The sequence below is a fragment of the Neltuma alba genome, unplaced genomic scaffold, assembly GCF_004799145.2.
Source record: "Neltuma alba isolate B1F8T4 unplaced genomic scaffold, ASM479914v2 tig00013081_pilon, whole genome shotgun sequence".
NCBI lineage: Eukaryota > Viridiplantae > Streptophyta > Magnoliopsida > Fabales > Fabaceae > Neltuma > Neltuma alba.
In genome coordinates, this window is record NW_021637411.1 from 536,389 (window position 1) to 556,049 (window position 19,661).

Sequence of the window (19,661 nt, forward strand, 5' to 3'; positions counted from 1 at the left end):
TTGTGAGTAAAAGAAAGAATGGGCGTTTCTGGAAGTAACTGGGGACCAAGCATCGAAGTGACACCAATCCTCAGTGATGACGACGAGAGTGACCTCCATTGTTAATTGGGGAGTGCTGTGCTGTTAGGATGTGCACAAATGAAACCATGTTCAGCGATGTTCCCTTCATCAACCGTCCTTTTCTTCCTCTGTCTTCTTCTTCTTTCCTTCTCTAATTCCGACAACATTCTCTTTCCTGTTCCCTTTCCACACAGTTACTTCCTCAAAATTGAAACCATAATAAAATAGAAGTATTATTTACTCATGAATATCAAAGGAGATAATTGTGCAACAGAAGTGGTTCAAGTATGGTTGGAGGAAACACCATTGATAAGACTCGTTTTTTCGAGCTCATTCTAGCAGATACAAAAAGTCTCGCCCCCTATAAGACTAATTTAGGTAGTAAAAATAAGGTGAGCTCCATATAGTCCTGGCATGAATTTTAACTCTTTTTGTGCGATAAAAAAAAAAGTCTCAACCCAAGATCATTTCAATTCTAATGATAAAAGTCCTGGCATGAATTTTAACTCAGTGGGGATGTAAATTATATAAAATGTTAAAAAAAAAACCCTAGAAATATGTATATTCGAGTCTAGATTTAGTAGGTTCAAAATTGCAAGAGCAGCGGTGATGAAATTTCAAAATTTATCATTCTCACTTGCAAATTTCACACCCTCAACTCTATACTTGTATCTGTCTCTCTTTAATTTGGAAAGGGAAAAAAAAAAAAAGGTTCGTTGATGCAATGATGAAATTAAACTGAATCAACAAACGCAACGCGGTGATGAACATTGAACGGGAAGATAAACACGAGAGCACGATAGAGCTAAAGAAGGGTATGTGAGAGATTTGATTTTGCTTCTTCACTAATCCTCCGTTCAGATCCAACATCAACACAAAATCTGCTTTTTATATTATCACTTGTTTAACTATGCAACGCCAAAACGACAAAATGCAATTCTCTATATTGGCTTCTATATGATTTACATATGTGTATATATATTTTTTCCGTTCTAAATATAAGACTTTTTTCGTAGTATAATTTACAATACAAAATGGGTCTTATATTTAAAACCGAAAGAGTATATATAATTCAGATGAAACATCAGCCATACGATAAAATTCTCCACTCACGCTTTTAAACTTCGTCATCGAACATCCATCGCATGCTCATGAACATGATTAGGATTATGATTAGCCTCGTCTAAAGATCTCAGATTTAAACCCTAAGCCACCCGATTAATTATGTTAATCTATATTCATGTGGGTACCAAACAACACCGCAATTAAATGTAATCCACGTGTATACATCACTGCCATAATAATTTCGACACCTTTAATGATCCCCTTTTTCATTATTAAATATGTGAAAGTATTCGGTATATGTTAACATCGCTCAAAAGTTATACCAACAACGTTATCTGTTCCTTTTAATTATTATTTCTAGGCGTCTAAAGCTGAAAAAAGGGTGTGGGTTGATTTTTATTTTGGAAGCATATATATGCTAGATCGTAGTGTATGGTACTCCTAATGCGATATGGCGTGAGATTAGTGGCTTAACACGTCAGCAAGAAACCTAATTAATATGTAATTAAGCATATTGCTTACAATCAAAAATGAAAATGCACTGCCACTAGCCAAACATGGCTTTGCTCGTGGCACCACCACTATTACTAGTAGGACCAAGTCACCAACACATGAAACTGACGGTCATTCCAAGAAAACGACAAATATGCGTTCACATGTCCAAGATATTTCACACGGGAATTACCTTCTTCAGTTTTCTTTTTCGTTTTTTTTTTCTTTTTAATTTTTGGCTTTGTGATGGGGATTAATATTGCTGACTAAATATTTTAATGTTCATAGGTCGACACTACCTTATATGACATCCTAATTGTGTCACTGTTTGTCTTCTCTTGAAAACATCGAACAGGTCAAACACTGTCTTAAAGAACCCAAAGCAAAAAAATAAAAATAAAAACATGAGCAATTCCCATGATTTTTAACACTACCTTTTGTCTTTAATATAAAGTTTTGTTTGATTTTTATTTTGGTTCTAAATATAATATCTCAATCTACTCTGTTTTTTATATTTATTATTTTTTTTCAAAATAATTTTTCTAATAATGGTAGTTTTAGCCAATAAACTTAATTGGCGAAAATATTTTAGGAACAACAATACGTATTTATCACAAATAACTAACTTAACTTGTTTTTTTAATTTATTCGAATTAGTCAACTAACTTTGATATCTAAGACTAGAGGTAGTTCCCCTGTAACTACTTTTTAAGTTGTGATTTTTGCTTTGATATAATCTAGCAAGTTTTCAAAACAAAGTTATGCTTCCATTTTTTTGTTCGCCTAAAAAAACGAATAAAGAAGGAGAGAAAGAAAGAAAATATAAATCATCGTTATATTTTCAGTTTTTAATTTTCAGATCGCTATTTTTAGAAAGAGAAAGTACGTCTAGCGATGCATACTCGAATATATATAAAACTCGTATGTGAACAAAAAGTAATAAGTTGCATCATCCATTCAATGTTTAATTTACGTTATGAAGTCCTTATACAGACCTTCTCTTTTCCTAAAATCAGACAAATTCCAGAAAAAATAAATCAATTGCTCAAAAATTGAGCAAACAGTTGCATACGTCGATATAAATAATATAACATTAATTAGCCACCCATCCTATTTTTATATATCCCATAACAAATTAATTCGCTTTTCAGTTCTCATAAGTATACATTTACATTTTTCACGAAATCAATGTTAATGATTATAACTTCATAACGGGTCCTAATTAACACGGCTGTTTTTCTTTTTTTTTCAATAGCCAAGTCAAACCCCTTGATTATATTAAGTAACTAGATTGTATTTTTCCCCCCTAAATTTGCATATCACGTTTTTCAGCTAAATGCAGAAAATTCAAATTTAGACTGACCGTACTCCTCCGGTTCTTAATATAGAACCCAATTCTTGAGTTGGTTTTTGTCTTAAATATTAAACCCATTTTTCATATTTATCAATTTTCTCTAAATTATCCCTATCGATACTCCCTCAACCATAATCAAGTAGAAGAGAGAGAGAGGGTATTAAGAAAGATGATTATGGTATTTTAGAAAAAATGTGTCACTTTTCTTATAATTAACTAACTTACCTAACTTCCTTAATCTAATCAAATTATTTAAATACATCTTATATTAAGGATAGGATGAGTATTTTTTTTGGGGGGAGAAGGGGAAGAACAGGACGCGGAATGTGTGCGCGCGCGCGCGTGTTTTTTTGACTGACTTTATACTCCCATTATCTATTAACCACTTAATTGTATAACATTATTGGGGAGGATGACCATCATGCCGGTTCGGAAAAGAAAAAAAAGGAACGAGGATGGAAAGAGAAGAGAAGAAATTCTGAACCGACCATCACACACATACAGTGGTAAATGACTAATCAAGGGGTTGGCCTCCACATACATATAAATTGGCTGAATCTCTATTATCAGTATCTCTCAATTGTATAACACATCATTGCATAGGACGACAATCACGTACAATAGTTTTATCAAACGAAGATCTCATCCTAGATATTATGATTAAGGGAACAATATCCCTTGTTTCATGTTAATCGGAGATTTTAAAATTTGCTTGCTTGCGTTAGCTGATGTGGAAGACATCATATTTCAAGTATATAAATGAACTTTTCAAAATCCAAGACCATGTAACATTTATATATATAAATTCCATGAGCATGTCATACACATACAGTATACAATTTTTATTAAAAAAATAAATATAATAGATAAAATGAATTAATATCTCATATCTATGATTAAAATTAACTCCTTGATTAATTCTTATGTTTAGGACGGAATGAGCATGCATATTACCGATATAATTCTCCAAGATAACATAACCTACATCACGTACGATCCATAGCCACCCATTCCCAAAGCTCATCTGCGGAAGTTCACACAGTCAAAGAACAAAATAAAAAACAAACCAATTATGAAAGGACAAACCAATAGCCCCGCATGCATGTGCCCCTCCCACCACATATAGCAATCGTGAAATTACACAACCACCCCGGTCGGGTCATTCCCTCTCAGTTTTCCGTCAATTGATTCTCTATATATACATACTTATGTGAATCTTCTCTTCTCAAAGTGATCGAAAATTTACCAGTCAACTAAAACCCCTTGAAACCCATGGGTTCTCTTCCGCGTATAGTCGAGGATTGCATGGGTTTTCTCCAACTCTACAGCGACGGCTCCATTTACCGCAACAATGACATCAAATTCAAGGATTCTGTCGTTGAAGATCAACCTGTAATCTTCAAAGACTCTCTCTTTCACAAAAGTTTCGATCTTTATCTTCGAATTTTCAAACCCCAACCATCCTCTGGTTCTGAGATCACCAAAAGGCCTCTGGTAATGTTCTTCCACGGCGGAGGCTTCTGCTTTGGCTCGCGTACATGGCCCCACGTCCATAACTGCTGCGTCCGCCTCGCTTCCAGGCTCCGGGTGGTGGTGGCGGCGCCAGATTACCGACTGGCTCCTGAGCACCGGCTTCCAGCGGCGTTGGACGACGCCGTGGAGGCAGTGAGGTGGGTTCAGAGGGTGGCGTCGTCGACGGGGGAGGATTATGCATGGCTGAATGGTTACGTTGACTTTGACCGTGTGTTCATTGTGGGAGACTCGTCCGGGGGTAATATTGCTCATCATTTAGCGGTTCGGTTTGGATCCGAAGCAAGAGATTTGGATCCGATTCGCGTACGAGGTTATGTGCTATTGGCTCCATTTTTTGGGGGAGAGGCTAGAACCAACTCAGAGGAGGGTCCCCCTGAAGAGGTTTTGAGCATAGAAATGCTTGACAGGTAATATTTTTATTTTCATTTTGTTTGGCTTTACACAGATATTATTTCCGGTTCTAATTATAAAATCTTGTTTATAGTTCATAAACAAATTTTTATAGTTAAGACCAGAGATAGTAATAATTACTCTTAACTGTTACCTGCTTACAAACCCTCTCCATAGTCTTCTATAGCACAGTCTTATCATCTACTTTGTGATCATTTGCGTACCATATATGGTCTTCCACTGCATGTGTATACAGTCAAGGTCAATTTTTTATTTTACGTTTTTTATTAAGTTTTATTGCACTAAATGCGATCAATTTTGTGACTCCAAACAATTATTTTATAAAGACCCTAAACAATAATTTAAATACATTTACCCAGTCAGCTGTGTCGCAAGATCATGCGTGTATGCGCGCCTGTGTCTGTGTTTTTTACTTTTCTAATGAAGTACCTAAAACACGACAAACTCTCAGGCCAAAAAAAAAAAAAAACACTACAAACTCCGTATCTAGTACCATATCCTAAGATGTGTGTGCACGTATGTAATTTTCAAAGCATCACTTAAAATAGAAAAACTCATACTCCATATCTAGTAACATATTCCAAGAAATGAGAAAAGTACACCTGATGATTCTCCTTATTAATTATTGCGTTTTTAATTATTTAGTCTTAAAAAAATAAATTGAATAAATATGGACCACTTTATATATATATATACACACACACACACAAACACATGAGGAGGATGAGTTTTTTTTCTTTTTTTGGGTCAAAAATGATTGGAAATAGTGGCTACGTAGGTGAGGAAAGGGATACGAATTGAATGGGGTGGTGGAGGTGGTAGCTAGTGGAGGAGTATGGGTGCCTCTCATGAAAATCACTATATGTATGAAAATACCCACACATAATCTTGTGTCACTCATCACTTCACTTGTTTGTTTTCGTCCATATGAGATGAATATGACACAACCACGATTTGCCTTCCCCTTCACTCTCTAGACAATGATGGAAAATATCCACCCATTATAAAGCTCTCCTCGATCACTCACTCTAGCTACTACAACCTCGTAAAAAGGTAATTTCGATGTATCCTGTAAATTAACCCCCTTACTCTTAATTGTTAAGATTACTTACTTCCAAATTAATAGGAAAGCTCAAACACCCGGCCAGGCAAAATCTTCACATGATCCATGTTTCTGAACCTTAAACACATCAATAATATCTCTGTTTAAGAGAAATGTCTTGATCAGATTCTTTGTTTTGATACATTCATTAACCAACCCAACTAACCAACCTTCTTTAATTAATATAAATTGGGTAATTCCGAAATGACCACCTACGTCAAAGCAATTGACCCTCAACTCTCTCCTGACTTAAATTTTTTTTTTAAAAAAATATGAACCTAACTCTGAGCTAATAAGATTTTTGGATCTATACACATATTCTACTATGGAGAAGAACACTTGTCAGTTCCACGTTGGACCTCTGTATATTATGTCACCCTCGTGGTGCCACCACAATTGCCACGTCAACAAACGTCGACCAATTAAATATGGAGACGGGTAAACGCATCCGTCATTAGCTTTTTGGCTAGTTGTTTTTAAAAGGAATTTTGCTTTTGGGATTCCTATTATATTCCTTCTCACATCAATTGCTTTCGCAATTATTTTATTTCCCATTTTTATGGGTCAGGTCCTCCCCACAGCAAGTGGCCTTCCTGCTATTCTGCACATGATCTGGCTTTTGTGTCAGTATATGAACTTCAGATTACTGGTCTCTTGACTTAATTATATGATTTAATTTATTCCATCTCCAAAAGAAAAATGACAGTGCCACTTAACTTAAACCTAACTAAGTTAGACTATGGGGGTGTTTGGATAGAAACCAAATCATGGTTTCAGAAGTGCTTTTACGGTTTACGAAGTAAATATGTAGAGGAGTTTGTCTCGTTTTGCGAAAAAGTGCTTCTGAAACCATGGTTTTCATATTGCCAAACACTCCCTACATGGCAGATAAACATTTAAAATTTGAATAAAAGATTTGAATTCAAATTGCACGCGTCACTTCTCACTGTATGAATAAAGTAAAAGTAGGTACAACCGCCGCACATGCAAAATATTAAGAATAATTGAATCTTCCAATATCAACCCAGGCCACTAATAATGTTAGATTAAAGAATCATTTGTATTCTTTTTCTCAATTGAGGACGTGCCTAATCCAATAGCAAAGTGATTCTTTTCTCTTTTATGGTCGAAACCTTTTCTCTTTTCTTTATCCATTGTTTCCCCCCGCAAAATCCCACTAATATGTGGGAATAGATAATTGGATACAGTCAAACAGGATTTATGATATTGATAGTATGATATGTACACAGTGTTAATAATAATAATAGTATCTTTGCTTTTGGAACAGATTTTGGAGGCTTTCCATGCCTGTTGGAAAAAACAGAGACCATCCATTGGCTAATCCATTCGGACCTGAAAGTCCAGATCCGGCACAAGTGAAGCTCGACCCTATTTTGGTGATGGTAGGAGGAAGAGAATTACTGAAGGACAGGGCAAAAGATTATGCAGAAAAGCTAAAAGAACTGGGCAAGAATATCGAGTACGTTGAGTTTGAGGGAAGAGAACATGGCTTTTTCTCGCATGATTCTTACTCAGATGTTGCAGAAGAGGCCCTCCAAATCATTCAACGATTCCTGCTTCGAAATTCTGCTTAAAAATCTTTCAGCTTCTCACATGTCTATGATTATATATTGCTGATATATAATATATACGATTGCTTAGATTGGTGTCTCTGGAATTTTCAGTTTGGTCTGCATAGTAGTCTGTGAGAGTATGATTATTTGAGTGATGCTTGTAGCTTGTTTGTGGGTGTAACTGTATAAGCAAAGCTATATATAGTGAGAGTAAGATTATTATCTTTTGGCTTTGATTGCTGTTAATATATGTTAATATAAATGATAGCACTATATTATACCTTCGATTCTTAGTATAAAAACTGGTTTGACATTCAATTTGATCTTAAATATAATATATCAATTTACTTTGTCTTTTATATTTATTTATTTTTAAAATAGTTTTTGTAGTACTCCTCCGATCCTTAATATAAGACTCATTTAACTAATTTGATTAGATTAAGAAAGTTAGATAAGCTAGTTAATTATAAGAAAAGTGACGCATTTTTCCTAAAATACCATAACCATCTTTTTTAATACCCCCTCTCCCTCTTCTACTTGATTATGGTTGAGGGAGTATTCATAAGGATAATTTAGAAAAAAATAATAAATATGAAAAATGAGTCTTATATTTAGGACCAAAATCAACTCAAGAATTGGGTCCTACATTAAGGACCGGAGGAGTAGTTGTACTCCTCCGGTCCTAATTATAAGACCCAATTGACTTATTTGAGGAGATTAAGGAAGTAAGTTAAATTGGTTATTATAATAAATAAGTGTTGTCATTCCTAAAATATCCTTGCTGATTAAGTATATTGGCTAAAACTATCATTATTAGAAGGATTATCTTGGAAAAAAATGCATAAATATAAGAGACAAAATGGATTGGGTCTTATAATTAGGACCAAATAAAAAGTCAAATTGGGTCTTATAATAAGGACCGGAGGAGTATATATTAAAAGTTTCATCAAATTATAATTCTAGTTAATACATAGATTAGTAAGAGTATTATATAAAAAAAAGATACCTAATTATTACAAATAACTAAGTTAACAAGTTTTTTAATATATTAAAATTAGTTAACTAAATTTTATATTAAATACTGAAAGTACTGTTATCTTATTATGCCTGCAGTAACCCGCGAGACATGGGATGATGGACAAGACAGGTATTAAGGTTCTTGAGTTGGGTCCAATCATTTGTCAGTATGACTGAAGGGAAGCTCGTGCATATTAACTATATGTTGAAAACCCTTTGAATGTGGACTAAAATGATCTTGTCAGTTGTGATAAACATATATCGTGGTTACCTTGTATCATAAGCTTATGTTAATTAATCATAGCTCAACCACTGTTGTCAGCTAGTGAAAATTATTGTGCTTGATGTTGATTACATCACGCTTATGCTGTTCTTTCTTATCTATATTTTTTTTAATTTTAAATATAAGAATTAATTGTGAAATTAGATTTTGATTCTAAATATAAAATTTTAATTAATTTATTTCATTTATCATGTTTATTAATTTTTTATAAACTAATATATCTAATTTATAAATCAATATGTAATCCTATATTATATGGAGATATTTTAAGGAGATTATGTCTACCTTTTTAAAAATAATTTCTTAACATATTCAAATTAGTTAAATAACTCTTCTATTAAAAACCAAATGAGTATATTCAAGCATTAAAATTAAAGTGATTACTATTTTCAAAAAAAAAGATTACCTTCATAAAGATAGGTTTATATATTATACATATTATCGTTGGCAAAAAAATATATTATACATATTATCAAGTATTTTGGTTGTGAAATGAAAAGTGGTAGAAATGTTCATTTCAACAAATGAATAATCTGATCCAGAAAAAAATTTAAAAAACTCTCATATCTGTCTCGAGTGATTTATATTAAATATCTATCTTGCATAAAAATACTCAATGCTTTCCACATGGGCGAAAAATAGATTTTCCCCATAAACCTGCTATAACCTAATAATCACTATGTGACAAAATTTATATAAAAATATCCGAGATCGTAAGATATTATTGAAGCACGTCAATATTTTAATGCTTAATATAAAATATAATAACCCTCACGAGTTACATTACTGCAAACAAGATATTTATTTGTTAAATTTGGTGAACACATGGAACCAATATAATATCTAATTATAATATAATTTACCTCACATCTTACAAAAAAGAAAAGAGCATAAATTTAAGTCTAGCTACATGAAAACCTCATTAATTAATAAATAAGTCGCCGATAACTTCCTTTGAGGCCTGATTTGGTCGGGTGAATATAATTATTAGGGCACAAATCACCTGCGTTTTTTTATTGAAAATATAATTGGCCTCGAGATAGAGGGGGGAAAAAGGACGGACCACACGGACGCAGTCGTAAAATATGGATTGTCGTCATAATCTCTGTCTCAGGCGACTAATAAAATGATTTTTATTTGTAATAAATAACAAAGTGATTTTGCCCTACTCAAAATCATCTTATGACGATTTGGTGGGTCCGCATCTAGGATCCCTGGAATCGAATGTATAGCTGAGCCAAAATTACCTTCATTTTTATTCTTTTTGTACCAAAAGCCAAAACTACCTTCATTTCATAAGATTTAAATTCAGATTTCTATATATAAAATTTAGATCTAAATTATTTAAAATAAAATGATAAATTAAATTTAAAATAAAAATAAATGTACATTTGCTCTCCTGTTTTTTTTTTCCTGGTGTATGAATTTCTCATCACTTTACGGATCATTTACTCTAAGTTTATGCATATAGGATTAAAAAAATAAGAGAGAAAGGCTTCGTTTGGCAGAGTGGTGAAAATTTCCCATAAACCCATTTCACGTAAATCGAGACAAAACTCTTCTTACATATTTCTCTTGTATTTCATAAATCACTGTTGAAAAGCTGCTTATAAACTATTCTAAATGGGTCTAAAAAATAATAGATGAGAAAACTCTCGAAAACAATAAAAAAAAAAAAAGCGTTACCATTTAATCTTTCTCCCATTTTTAAATCCAAACGAATAAAAAAAGATTGTGAGCGACTTCTTTGTGAGACATCGTCAATTAGCTCCTGGGCCCAAGTCTGCTGATTATTTTCACTATGTACTGGAGCCATGATGAAACGAAAGAATTGACATATATTAACAGGAGTTGGGTCTAGTAACGTAACGAATCAAGATTCAAATATCTGATAGAAGAAGTGCCCATACTTAGTGCACCTTAAATAGGATTGCCTCTAATAGAATAATACATGTGCCTTAGCAAAAAGAAAGAACTGGCACGCGTACTTGACAAAATGTGACAGAAGAAGCTTTTCAAAACATATATGATGCTCCTGTAAAAACCTTGGATTTTATATCAAAAATAGATCAGGTTTGTTCTGAACACGATTTCCATTATGCGAAATGCAACTGACTATACTTGGACAGAGTTGAAAAATATAGTCGACAAACCCTGATGTTTACTAGATTGCCCAGGATTCTGGCATTGAAAAGATTCGATATTGGGGTCACAGCAAGTCAGCCAGGGTGATCAAAGAAAGTAAATATATATGATCCGACGTTTCATTGGATTTGTTGTTGTCTACCATTGATGACAGCAAGAGTCTTTTGTAAAATCATTTCATGGCCACTCAAACGATGATCGCAGACGCAAATCTTGGATTCTGCTAAAAAGCGTTGTCTAAGCAGGAGAAAGATAACATGAAGTACTGTAAAAGATCAAGGCTATAACAGAGTGGTACTCATGAAAACCTGGGAATTGTCGCGTCTCCTCTATACAGCCTGCTTCGACCGGAGAGCCTAGGTGGTCTTAATTGATGAGCCGCATGAAAAAAGTTTAGAACTTTATTAATATGATCATGCTAGCCTAGCCAGGTGCTCTATCCTAATTAGAATCCAGCATATAATATGGTTACAATTAGGCAACAGAGTTAGATTTCTCCTTCAACATCAAGAGATATTCCGCATTCTGAGTTTCTGACAGCCGGGGCCTGGACGGTGAAAACATGATGTTCATGGGCCCTTAAACTAATTTCCAAACATGGTGAAAATTAGTTCTTAGACACTCTATAATCGCAAGATTCTGGCCCAGTTGGGTCTCTCAGCATCCATGCTGCGGATTTGCTGACCAAAAGAAAAGATCCTGGCCTGGCAGGGAGCTTGGGAAGTGGGCTTCTTTGGTCCCATTGGGTTTTAGAATAGCTCGGTCCATGGGCTTCTGCCACTGTTATATAATGCTGAGAGACTCATGGGTCATTGCCATAGTTAAGCTAGAAATTAGTTCCGCGATACTGCTCACAAAGTTAGCTTTATGAGCATGATATGCAATGCAAATTCCACTTTTTCTTGTGCTTTCAGGAAGTAGGAAAAAGAGTGATAATGTCGGTTCAGCTTCGGCAGGCAGGTCTTTTTTTCTCTTGAGCCTTGTCTGGGTCGATCTTAATTGAAGCCACTTATATCAGCTGATTCCTTTAGGAGAGCTAAAGCCAATATCCAGAACTGCAGAAGTAGGGTCATAAAAGAATATAACGGACCATGCATGGTCATAATAATTATTAAAAAAAAAAAAAGAACAGGTTTCAATCATATGGATTCCAACCACATCTTTATGGAAAAGGGTTTCTGAGTCATGTTTAGCTTGCTGACTTTCCATAACATAGTGAGATTTGGATGGATTACAATAACACGAATTTGTTTCAGCACATAATTCTGCGTACCTTCAGTTCTTTACCATGGCCCTGCGGAAAATATATATCATATGCCTTTTAATTCAGAGCTGCATTATTTCAAGGATTCTCAGTATAAGCAGTGCATTTAAATAACACAAGCAGGTTGTGACCCTTCAGTATGTAGAGGGTTTTGAAGTCGGAAGTTAAAATGTTAATTAATCCCCCGAAATCAATCCACCAGTCACCAACTCGTTATCCAGAAGCTAAACATTGAATGCCCGGTTAACCTGCCCTTATCATCAAACCCCAGAGTAAACACTTCCGGGCCCAATCTACAAAAGCGAGAAACTTAAGCAAGAAAAAGCAAATGAAGCCCGCGACAAATGCTTGGTGCCAAACTGAGGTGACATGTTCAGGTAGGAACAAACTCTTAAAGCACAGAAATCAACAGTGATCGTGAAAAGTTACGGGTTGTTGGAATTTATTGGTTCTTTCTGTACCGACAAACTAAGCAGAGTATGTGCCTTTTATAACGCAAAAGATCACTGACACACATTAAACTCGAAGTCGAATTTTATGATTTATGATAGGGTTTTTCTTTGCCCTTATTCCGTCAGTAGGGTATACAACTATATATGGATGGAAAAGAGAAAAGATTTACGTATCTTTGGCATCTCATTTAATAAAGGAAGTTTTCAGCTTCGCAACGGCAACTCCGCTCTGTGCTTCAAATATCGGGTAGCCGTTGAGGAGCTTCACAGACAATATCCTTCACTTTTGTTTTTTGTCCACAAAAATACCCTTCACCTGAAAATCCACCTCTAGCGTCGTTTTGAAGCTGAGCAGGAAATTTGTTGAAAGCTTTGGATTTTTGGAATCCTCAACGGATATAACATCAACCTCACCTCCCCCCCCCCCCCCCCCAAAAAAAAAAAATCCAACCTGACCCCATTCATCGTCAATCATAGCCAACACGATTTTGCCCAAGTAAAGTGCAGCGTCCACGTGTAGATAAGGTCGAAACAAGTATATTCCACTGTCAATTCTCAATGTGCCTTAAAGTGGGCCCCCCAGCACAACTTCCCCCGATTTACGGGCTGCGACCTTTTTTGTTTTCTGTTTTTTAATAAAATTCTCTACCTGGTCTAGGGACGAGTGGAGGACTAGTCTTGAAAAGAAAAACAATATAAACCGTGCGATCTAGATCTACGTCACTGCATGCTCTCCACGCTAAGCCGCCAAACGACTCCAGGTGATTTTTTTTTTTTGGTTGGTAACAGAATATTTATCCTAGATACGTATGGGGAATACGATTTTCGTGAGGGAACGCGGATGACGGAAATGACAGTACCTGTAGGCTAGAATTTTTTTCTTAATTACAACAGCAGGCTAGATTTTACATCTCATGTAATTTACGGGAGAAAAATTAATAAAAGTTAAATATAAAATAAATATTAATTTAATAATTTTATAAAATGTAATAATATCTAAGACAATATGGATAATTGGTGGAATTAAATATTATTAATTGCGTAATGGCTCCGATATGGGACAATCAAGATTCAAGACCCCATCATGAATCATAAAGGGGTTGAAAAGAAAGCACACACCACGTATATTTTTTAGTTGAAAAATCATTCCAAATAATTGCCTTTACAGCTCGTATAATATCTTAATCTTTCAATCTTTTGCCGTTTTTTCTCATACCCCCTTACGAGTAGGCAAGGAGTTTTTTTTTTTGGGGGGGGGAGCAAAGCAAAATCTGACAAGGGAGTGAAAACTAATGAATAGTTATCTTATCTCTTTCGGGGTACGCTCAAACTAGGGGAACTAAGTGGATCATTTCACGGCCCCCCCATTAAAAATGGACAATCTGTTACTCAAACTAACTTTCCTTTTTCTAAAAGGTCAATAATATTGGTCCTGACAGGATCAAAATCTGACGTCATGATGCTCAAATAAATTTACCCAAATTCTTTTTTGATAAATAATTCATTAATTTTTATCCCTTAGAAGAAATGGAAAAGGAGTGATGTTTTGTTTAATAAATAAATAGAGAGAATAATATTGGTTCTTTACAACATTTAAAAACAATTACTTCCGGCTCTTAATATAAGAACTAGTTAACTAATTTGAATAGATTAAAAAAATTAGTTAAATTAGTTATTTATAATAAATAAGTATTGTTTTTTCTAAAATATTATTGCTAATAAAGTGTATTGGCTAGAAATATTATTATTAGAAGAACTACTTTAAAAAATATATAAGAGATAAAATAGATTAAGAGTTTATATTTAAAATCAAAATAAAAATTAAATAAATCTATATTTAAAAAAAGGTAAATATGATAATAAAAAATTAAAGCGTAAATCGCAGTAAGGCGGGACCAGAAAACAAAAGAATTAATTAAGGCGGTAAATAGTTGTAAAGTGGAATCGGAGAATGCAGCTGAGCCATCAAAAACGTCACCATTGCGGATGATGCAAAGTACAAACTACACATCGCCAGCCGTCCATCTCTCTTTCTCTCTGCGCCTCTGGGCGGAGGGAGCAATTGAAATTTGAGAGAAGCACTATTACGATTTCCGAGAAATATAAGCCCAGACGAACGTATACAAACAAACCTAACAACTCCGCAGAAAACAAACAAAATGAGACTCTAGGGTTTCCAAATCATCTTTATCTTTTATTTTTTTCACCTTCTATTTTCCCTCCCTCCGAACCCCGTTCCCGCTCGTGAATTCTTTCCTCACAAGAAAGCGGGGACGAATGTTTTGGTCTTTTTCTCCCTCTCTCTCCATTCGTTGCTGGTTGCTGGTGGCCTCTTCTTAATTTTGGTTCGGATCTTAAATCGAGGGCGAAATTTCCAGGAAAGTGACCTTCAATTTCTGTTTCGTACGTCCTCAGCGGGCGACTCTTGATTCCTTACAACTAGTTCTCTGAGGTTATTTTTTCTCATTAAACTTTTTTCTATTTCTGGCTTCTTTTGTTTTAAAATTTTCAGAATACTTTGCTTTAGACATATTCAACTTCGGCGAATTCATTTCTTGTTAAGCCTTGAGCTTTTGAGTCCAAAAAAAAAAAAAAGCCTTGAGCTTATTTTGAAGTCGAAAATGCTGGCGCTGACATTTATTCACTGGAATAATCTCGTTTCCTCCATGTTCGCGTTGTTAATTTGTTTTTTCATTTAGTTTTATGTCGTTATCTGTTCTATCTTGTAGGTTTGCCTGAGATTGTTTGGGCTGAGAGGGGCAACATCGAAGGATTTTGGGTTAGTGTGAGGGTAAGAGAATGCCTAATGGTAACATGAAGAGAAGAAGATGCTATAGCTCCCATGAAATCTACTGTTCTCCGATTTTTGATCTGTCGGACCTTTGGTGATTTTCTGTTTGTTGAAATTCGAATGTGACTTGTTTTATGGATTCAGAAGCAGTTCCATCTTCCACGAATTCAGTTAAATGTTGCAACTGCGACTGTAGTTGCTCGCTGGCAGCTGATTCTTCAGCAACCTGGCTTCGTACTGTTAAACGGAAGCTTGATGAGTTTGAAAGGGATGACCAATTCTCTATACCTGAGTTGGATTGCTTTTCAGTTGCACGGGTCCAAATCGACAATGAATGTGAAGCGTTACGTGAGACAGTTGCCAGGCAACAACAAGCAATACAAGATCTATGCGCTGAATTGGAGGAGGAAAGAAATGCTTCATCAACGGCAGCAAATGAGGCCATGTCTATGATATTGAGATTGCAGAGGGAGAAAGCAGAGATTGAAATGGAAGCTCGGCAATTCAAGCGTTTTGCAGAGGAGAAGACGTCGCATGACCAGGAGGAGCTTTTAGCATTGGAGGACTTGTTGTATAAGAGAGAACTGACAATACAGGCGCTTACATGTGAGGTTCAGGCTTATAAGCACAGGATGATGAGTTATGGCCTCACGGAATCAGTGGCAGCAGGTGAAGGGAACCTGAGCTTGGGGGAATGGGGTGATCAATATGAGCTCCCCACCTATGACTACCCTCCTTTAAAATGCAGTGAACATGCTGCCATGGATGCTGAGAATGATGACACAGATATTGAGAAATATGCATTTGGTGAAACTCCTGATCGATTGAGAAACTTGGAAAATAGAATCTCCCAAATAGAGAAAAGTTCTATTCATAATCAAGTGGATGGGGATTATATGGGGAAAACTATTCTAGAGAGGGAGGTAGTTGGACAATCTCCAAGGCGGAGTAGACATACAAGAAGGATATCCAACGACTCAAGTTCATTCATAGTGGATTCTCCCAAGAGCTTTAGGAAGATGGATTCTGTCTCACAGACAGATGACCCTTCCAATTTGAGAAGGGTAGATTATGCATCAGAAACTGGTGATGATATGGGCGATAGAGTTTATACTATTGACTCTGTTCATACGAGGACACCATACAAAGGTGTTTCAGAGTCCAAACATGGAGCTGTTTATGAAGATTATTCAACCGCTCCAATGGAGTCACTGAATCGTGCTGACTTTGAAGATCCAGACATAAAGAAGCTTTACATGAGACTTCAAGCTCTTGAGGCTGATAGGGAGTCAATGAGGCAAGCAATCATTTCAATGCGCACTGATAAAGCACAGGTTTTGCTACTTAAGGAAATAGCTCAACATTTGTGCAAAGGCATGTCACCACAAAGAAGAATGGCAGTAAGGAAGCCGCTTGTCGTTAGAAGTTTTTCATTCTTGTCAATTTTTAAGGTAAGAAAACAATATCAACATTACGCATGTGTTTTTACCATATTGTGGATTAGAAGTGATTTTCTTATGTGTCTTCATGTTTTATTCATTTTATTCAATTTGTAGGTGTTATTGTTTATTTCATTTGTCATTCATAATTTGTTTGCCTTTTAGTTGAGGTTTTCAAGGTTTTTTTTTTTTTTTGTGCTGGAAGTTTACGAAAAATCAGATTTCAATTTTCCAAATTTTTGAAAATTTCTCACAGGCAATTAGCAAGCGAATACATTAATTTTCTTAGTTTCTTTTCAAATATTGTTGTGGCTAACCTATCAAGTTAGTACATGAAACATTTTAATGAGTTCTTTAATGGCTAATGTTCCCCCTGGAAAATGATTGTTGTTTTATTATCAGGACAGAATTCTACCATGTTACTTATGCTCTTTTTTATCTCGTTTTGTATTCAGTGGATGATATCGTTGGTTTTGTGGAGAAAGAAAGCTGGTCAAAGCAAGTAAGTAGATATCTCCATAATAGCTTCGCATATATTGATTTATGATTTTGTCTGTAATGACTGAGCAGTCTATTGAGAACACTCAATGAGATTATTCAGAGGGACCTTTGGTTTACAATTTATCCAAAGATTTGGTTATTGATATAATACAATGCTGTTTTGTGATCCATGAAGCTGACTTGACCTAGTGGAATCGGGCTTGTGTGGTTGTTGTTGACTAATTAGTCTACTGAAGTTTGTGCCAAATTAGGAATGAATTGCAGCCATCTGAGCATGAGAACTTGTTTTGAAGAGAACACAATTTTAGAATATACACGGCCAATGCTCATAAAACATACAGCTTAGGTTTGGATATTTTTAAAATTATTGGAAAATATAGTTTTATTATGGTATAGAAGCTGTTGACATAAATTCTGTACTAGAACTTTTGAGATTCTATCCGAATTGGTGACTTCATATTGATACAATTACCTCAGGGCACAACCTTTTATATATATGCTCTCGCGGACTGGACAGCAATTAGATTGAGTTGGTGCATGATATTTTTGCAATTATTCTTATTCTTATTATTCTTGGGAACTACTTGCGCTGATATTTTTTGCGCGTAGTTGAGAGGGTGCCTTGAATAATTCATTGACCCGATATTATCCATCTTCCTAAATTTCTTTGAACAATAGGTATATGTTTGGGCTACCAGCCAATGGTGTGGGCTTACTAATGCTTTTGGACAAGAGACCCCGTGGGAGGCCATGGAGATGCGTCTCAGTCACCCAGTTGGGAGATTAGTTCTTGAATTTCCGTACTGGCTTGCAGAGGGTAAGCTCGGATGTGGGAATACCAAATTACCAATCGCAAACTGAATTTTAATCACACTACTACCACTCTGAGATTTCTCTCTCCTTTTCTTCCTGCCTGGGTCTCTTTCATGCTGAGAAAATGGTGTTCTGTGCATTTTTCTATTATTTCTTCTGTATGAATTGAATATGATTTGTTGGGTGATCGGTGGAACTTGCAATACGAGCGTACATACTCATGGTTTGTTTGAGAACGAAGCGCATGTCCTTTTACAGTTCTCCTGTACATCGCATTGTTTCAAGGTTCCTCTTTGTTGTACCATGCAGTTCAACTTCATATCTCCAGTTCCAACTTACCGCTGGTTTGATTGTGGGTTCTTGCCCAGCTCGTTTCTTTCTGTATTGATTATGTAAATTTGTATAATATCCATATTGTATATGCTATCAAGTATTAGTGACAATTTGTTGTTTACCGAGGGTCTGCCGTTTTTGTCTCAATTGAATTGGTGAATGGGGGAACAAGAAGTTGATCAAGACATATTTGACGAAAACGAATTTGCAGTTGCGCGCTGGCCCCATTTGCTTGAAGTCCACCAGTATTGACTTCACGGCGATGATGGAGAATTGCAGGCTTGCTTGAGGTATGCGTGCTCTGGATATGTATGATTGCCTTTGCCATGTTTATCCAAGGATCTTTATAGGATAATTCAGGAGAGGCATGCATGATTTTGGCTAATTTTAAAAATAAAAGGAGGGAGAGGGGTAGAGCAATAGGGCGATTTCATTGAAGAAGAAAACGGAGGAGGATTTTTTATTTTTCTTACAATTGTTCTATTAGAATTAAATTGGATTAATAATGGATTCGACTGATCATTGTAGAGCTTTTCTGGCCTTGCAGGCTGTGTACTTTGGTCCAGAGGTAGATGGGTACGACTGGGTTAATGGCAATGTAATTTGTCTGAATATATTCGTTAGCATATCAATATTGATATGCCAATATTAAAGGTTCTGGAAGTTGCATCGCTTACAAATCATAAATATCGTTTGTAAATTAATTTCTCTCTTTACTTAGCATAAGTTAAACAATATTTTATTGATTCTTTAAAGTTAAAATACTGTAAAAAAAATAATTTTTATCATTAATGTTGCAAAAAATTTTAAAATTTTTTCATCTCTGCCAATAAATTTCATATCTGTTTTGTTGAAAGTTTAAATATTAGTTATTCTTAATTTAAAATAATTATTATTTTATATAGATAAGGTTACGTCCGCCGCTCGTTTCGTTTCTTCTAATTATAGGAGAATTATGTGAATATGGTTTTGTTCTTGTATACAAGAATTAATCAGCTATTTTTAAAGTATTTATTCTAATCATGCCCTTAT

The 19,661-nt window shown here is 35.2% G+C and overlaps 2 protein-coding genes and 1 long non-coding RNA gene across 4 annotated transcripts; 2 read left to right on the top strand and 1 right to left on the bottom strand.

The window, feature by feature from the left end:
- The first annotated feature begins 3,136 nt into the window (after positions 1-3,136).
- On the top strand, positions 3,137-19,417 carry LOC114734206 (myosin-binding protein 7). 2 transcript variants are annotated; one of them, XM_028921764.1, is made up of 8 exons: positions 3,137-3,149; positions 8,314-8,316; positions 14,917-15,204; positions 15,482-16,994; positions 17,438-17,484; positions 18,162-18,300; positions 18,841-18,919; positions 19,177-19,417. In XM_028921764.1, the coding sequence occupies exons 4-6, from the start codon at positions 15,678-15,680 to the stop codon at positions 18,268-18,270; spliced, it is 1,473 nt and encodes a 490-aa protein (XP_028777597.1). In that variant the 5' UTR covers positions 3,137-3,149; positions 8,314-8,316; positions 14,917-15,204; positions 15,482-15,677; the 3' UTR covers positions 18,271-18,300; positions 18,841-18,919; positions 19,177-19,417. The 2 variants fall into 2 exon arrangements, with proteins under 2 accessions (XP_028777597.1, XP_028777596.1); XM_028921763.1 differs by having other exon boundaries at positions 18,162-18,919; positions 19,177-19,289.
- Positions 4,168-7,831, top strand: LOC114734208 (probable carboxylesterase 15). The gene is made up of 2 exons (XM_028921765.1): positions 4,168-4,911; positions 7,306-7,831. The coding sequence occupies exons 1-2, from the start codon at positions 4,244-4,246 to the stop codon at positions 7,610-7,612; spliced, it is 975 nt and encodes a 324-aa protein (XP_028777598.1). The 5' UTR covers positions 4,168-4,243; the 3' UTR covers positions 7,613-7,831.
- On the bottom strand, positions 11,197-13,167 carry LOC114734210 (uncharacterized). The gene is made up of 2 exons (XR_003739142.1): positions 12,192-13,167; positions 11,197-12,091 (listed from the first exon to the last, which is right to left on the bottom strand). It is a non-coding gene; the product is annotated as an uncharacterized LOC114734210 (long non-coding RNA).
- Positions 19,418-19,661: the final 244 nt, after the last annotated feature.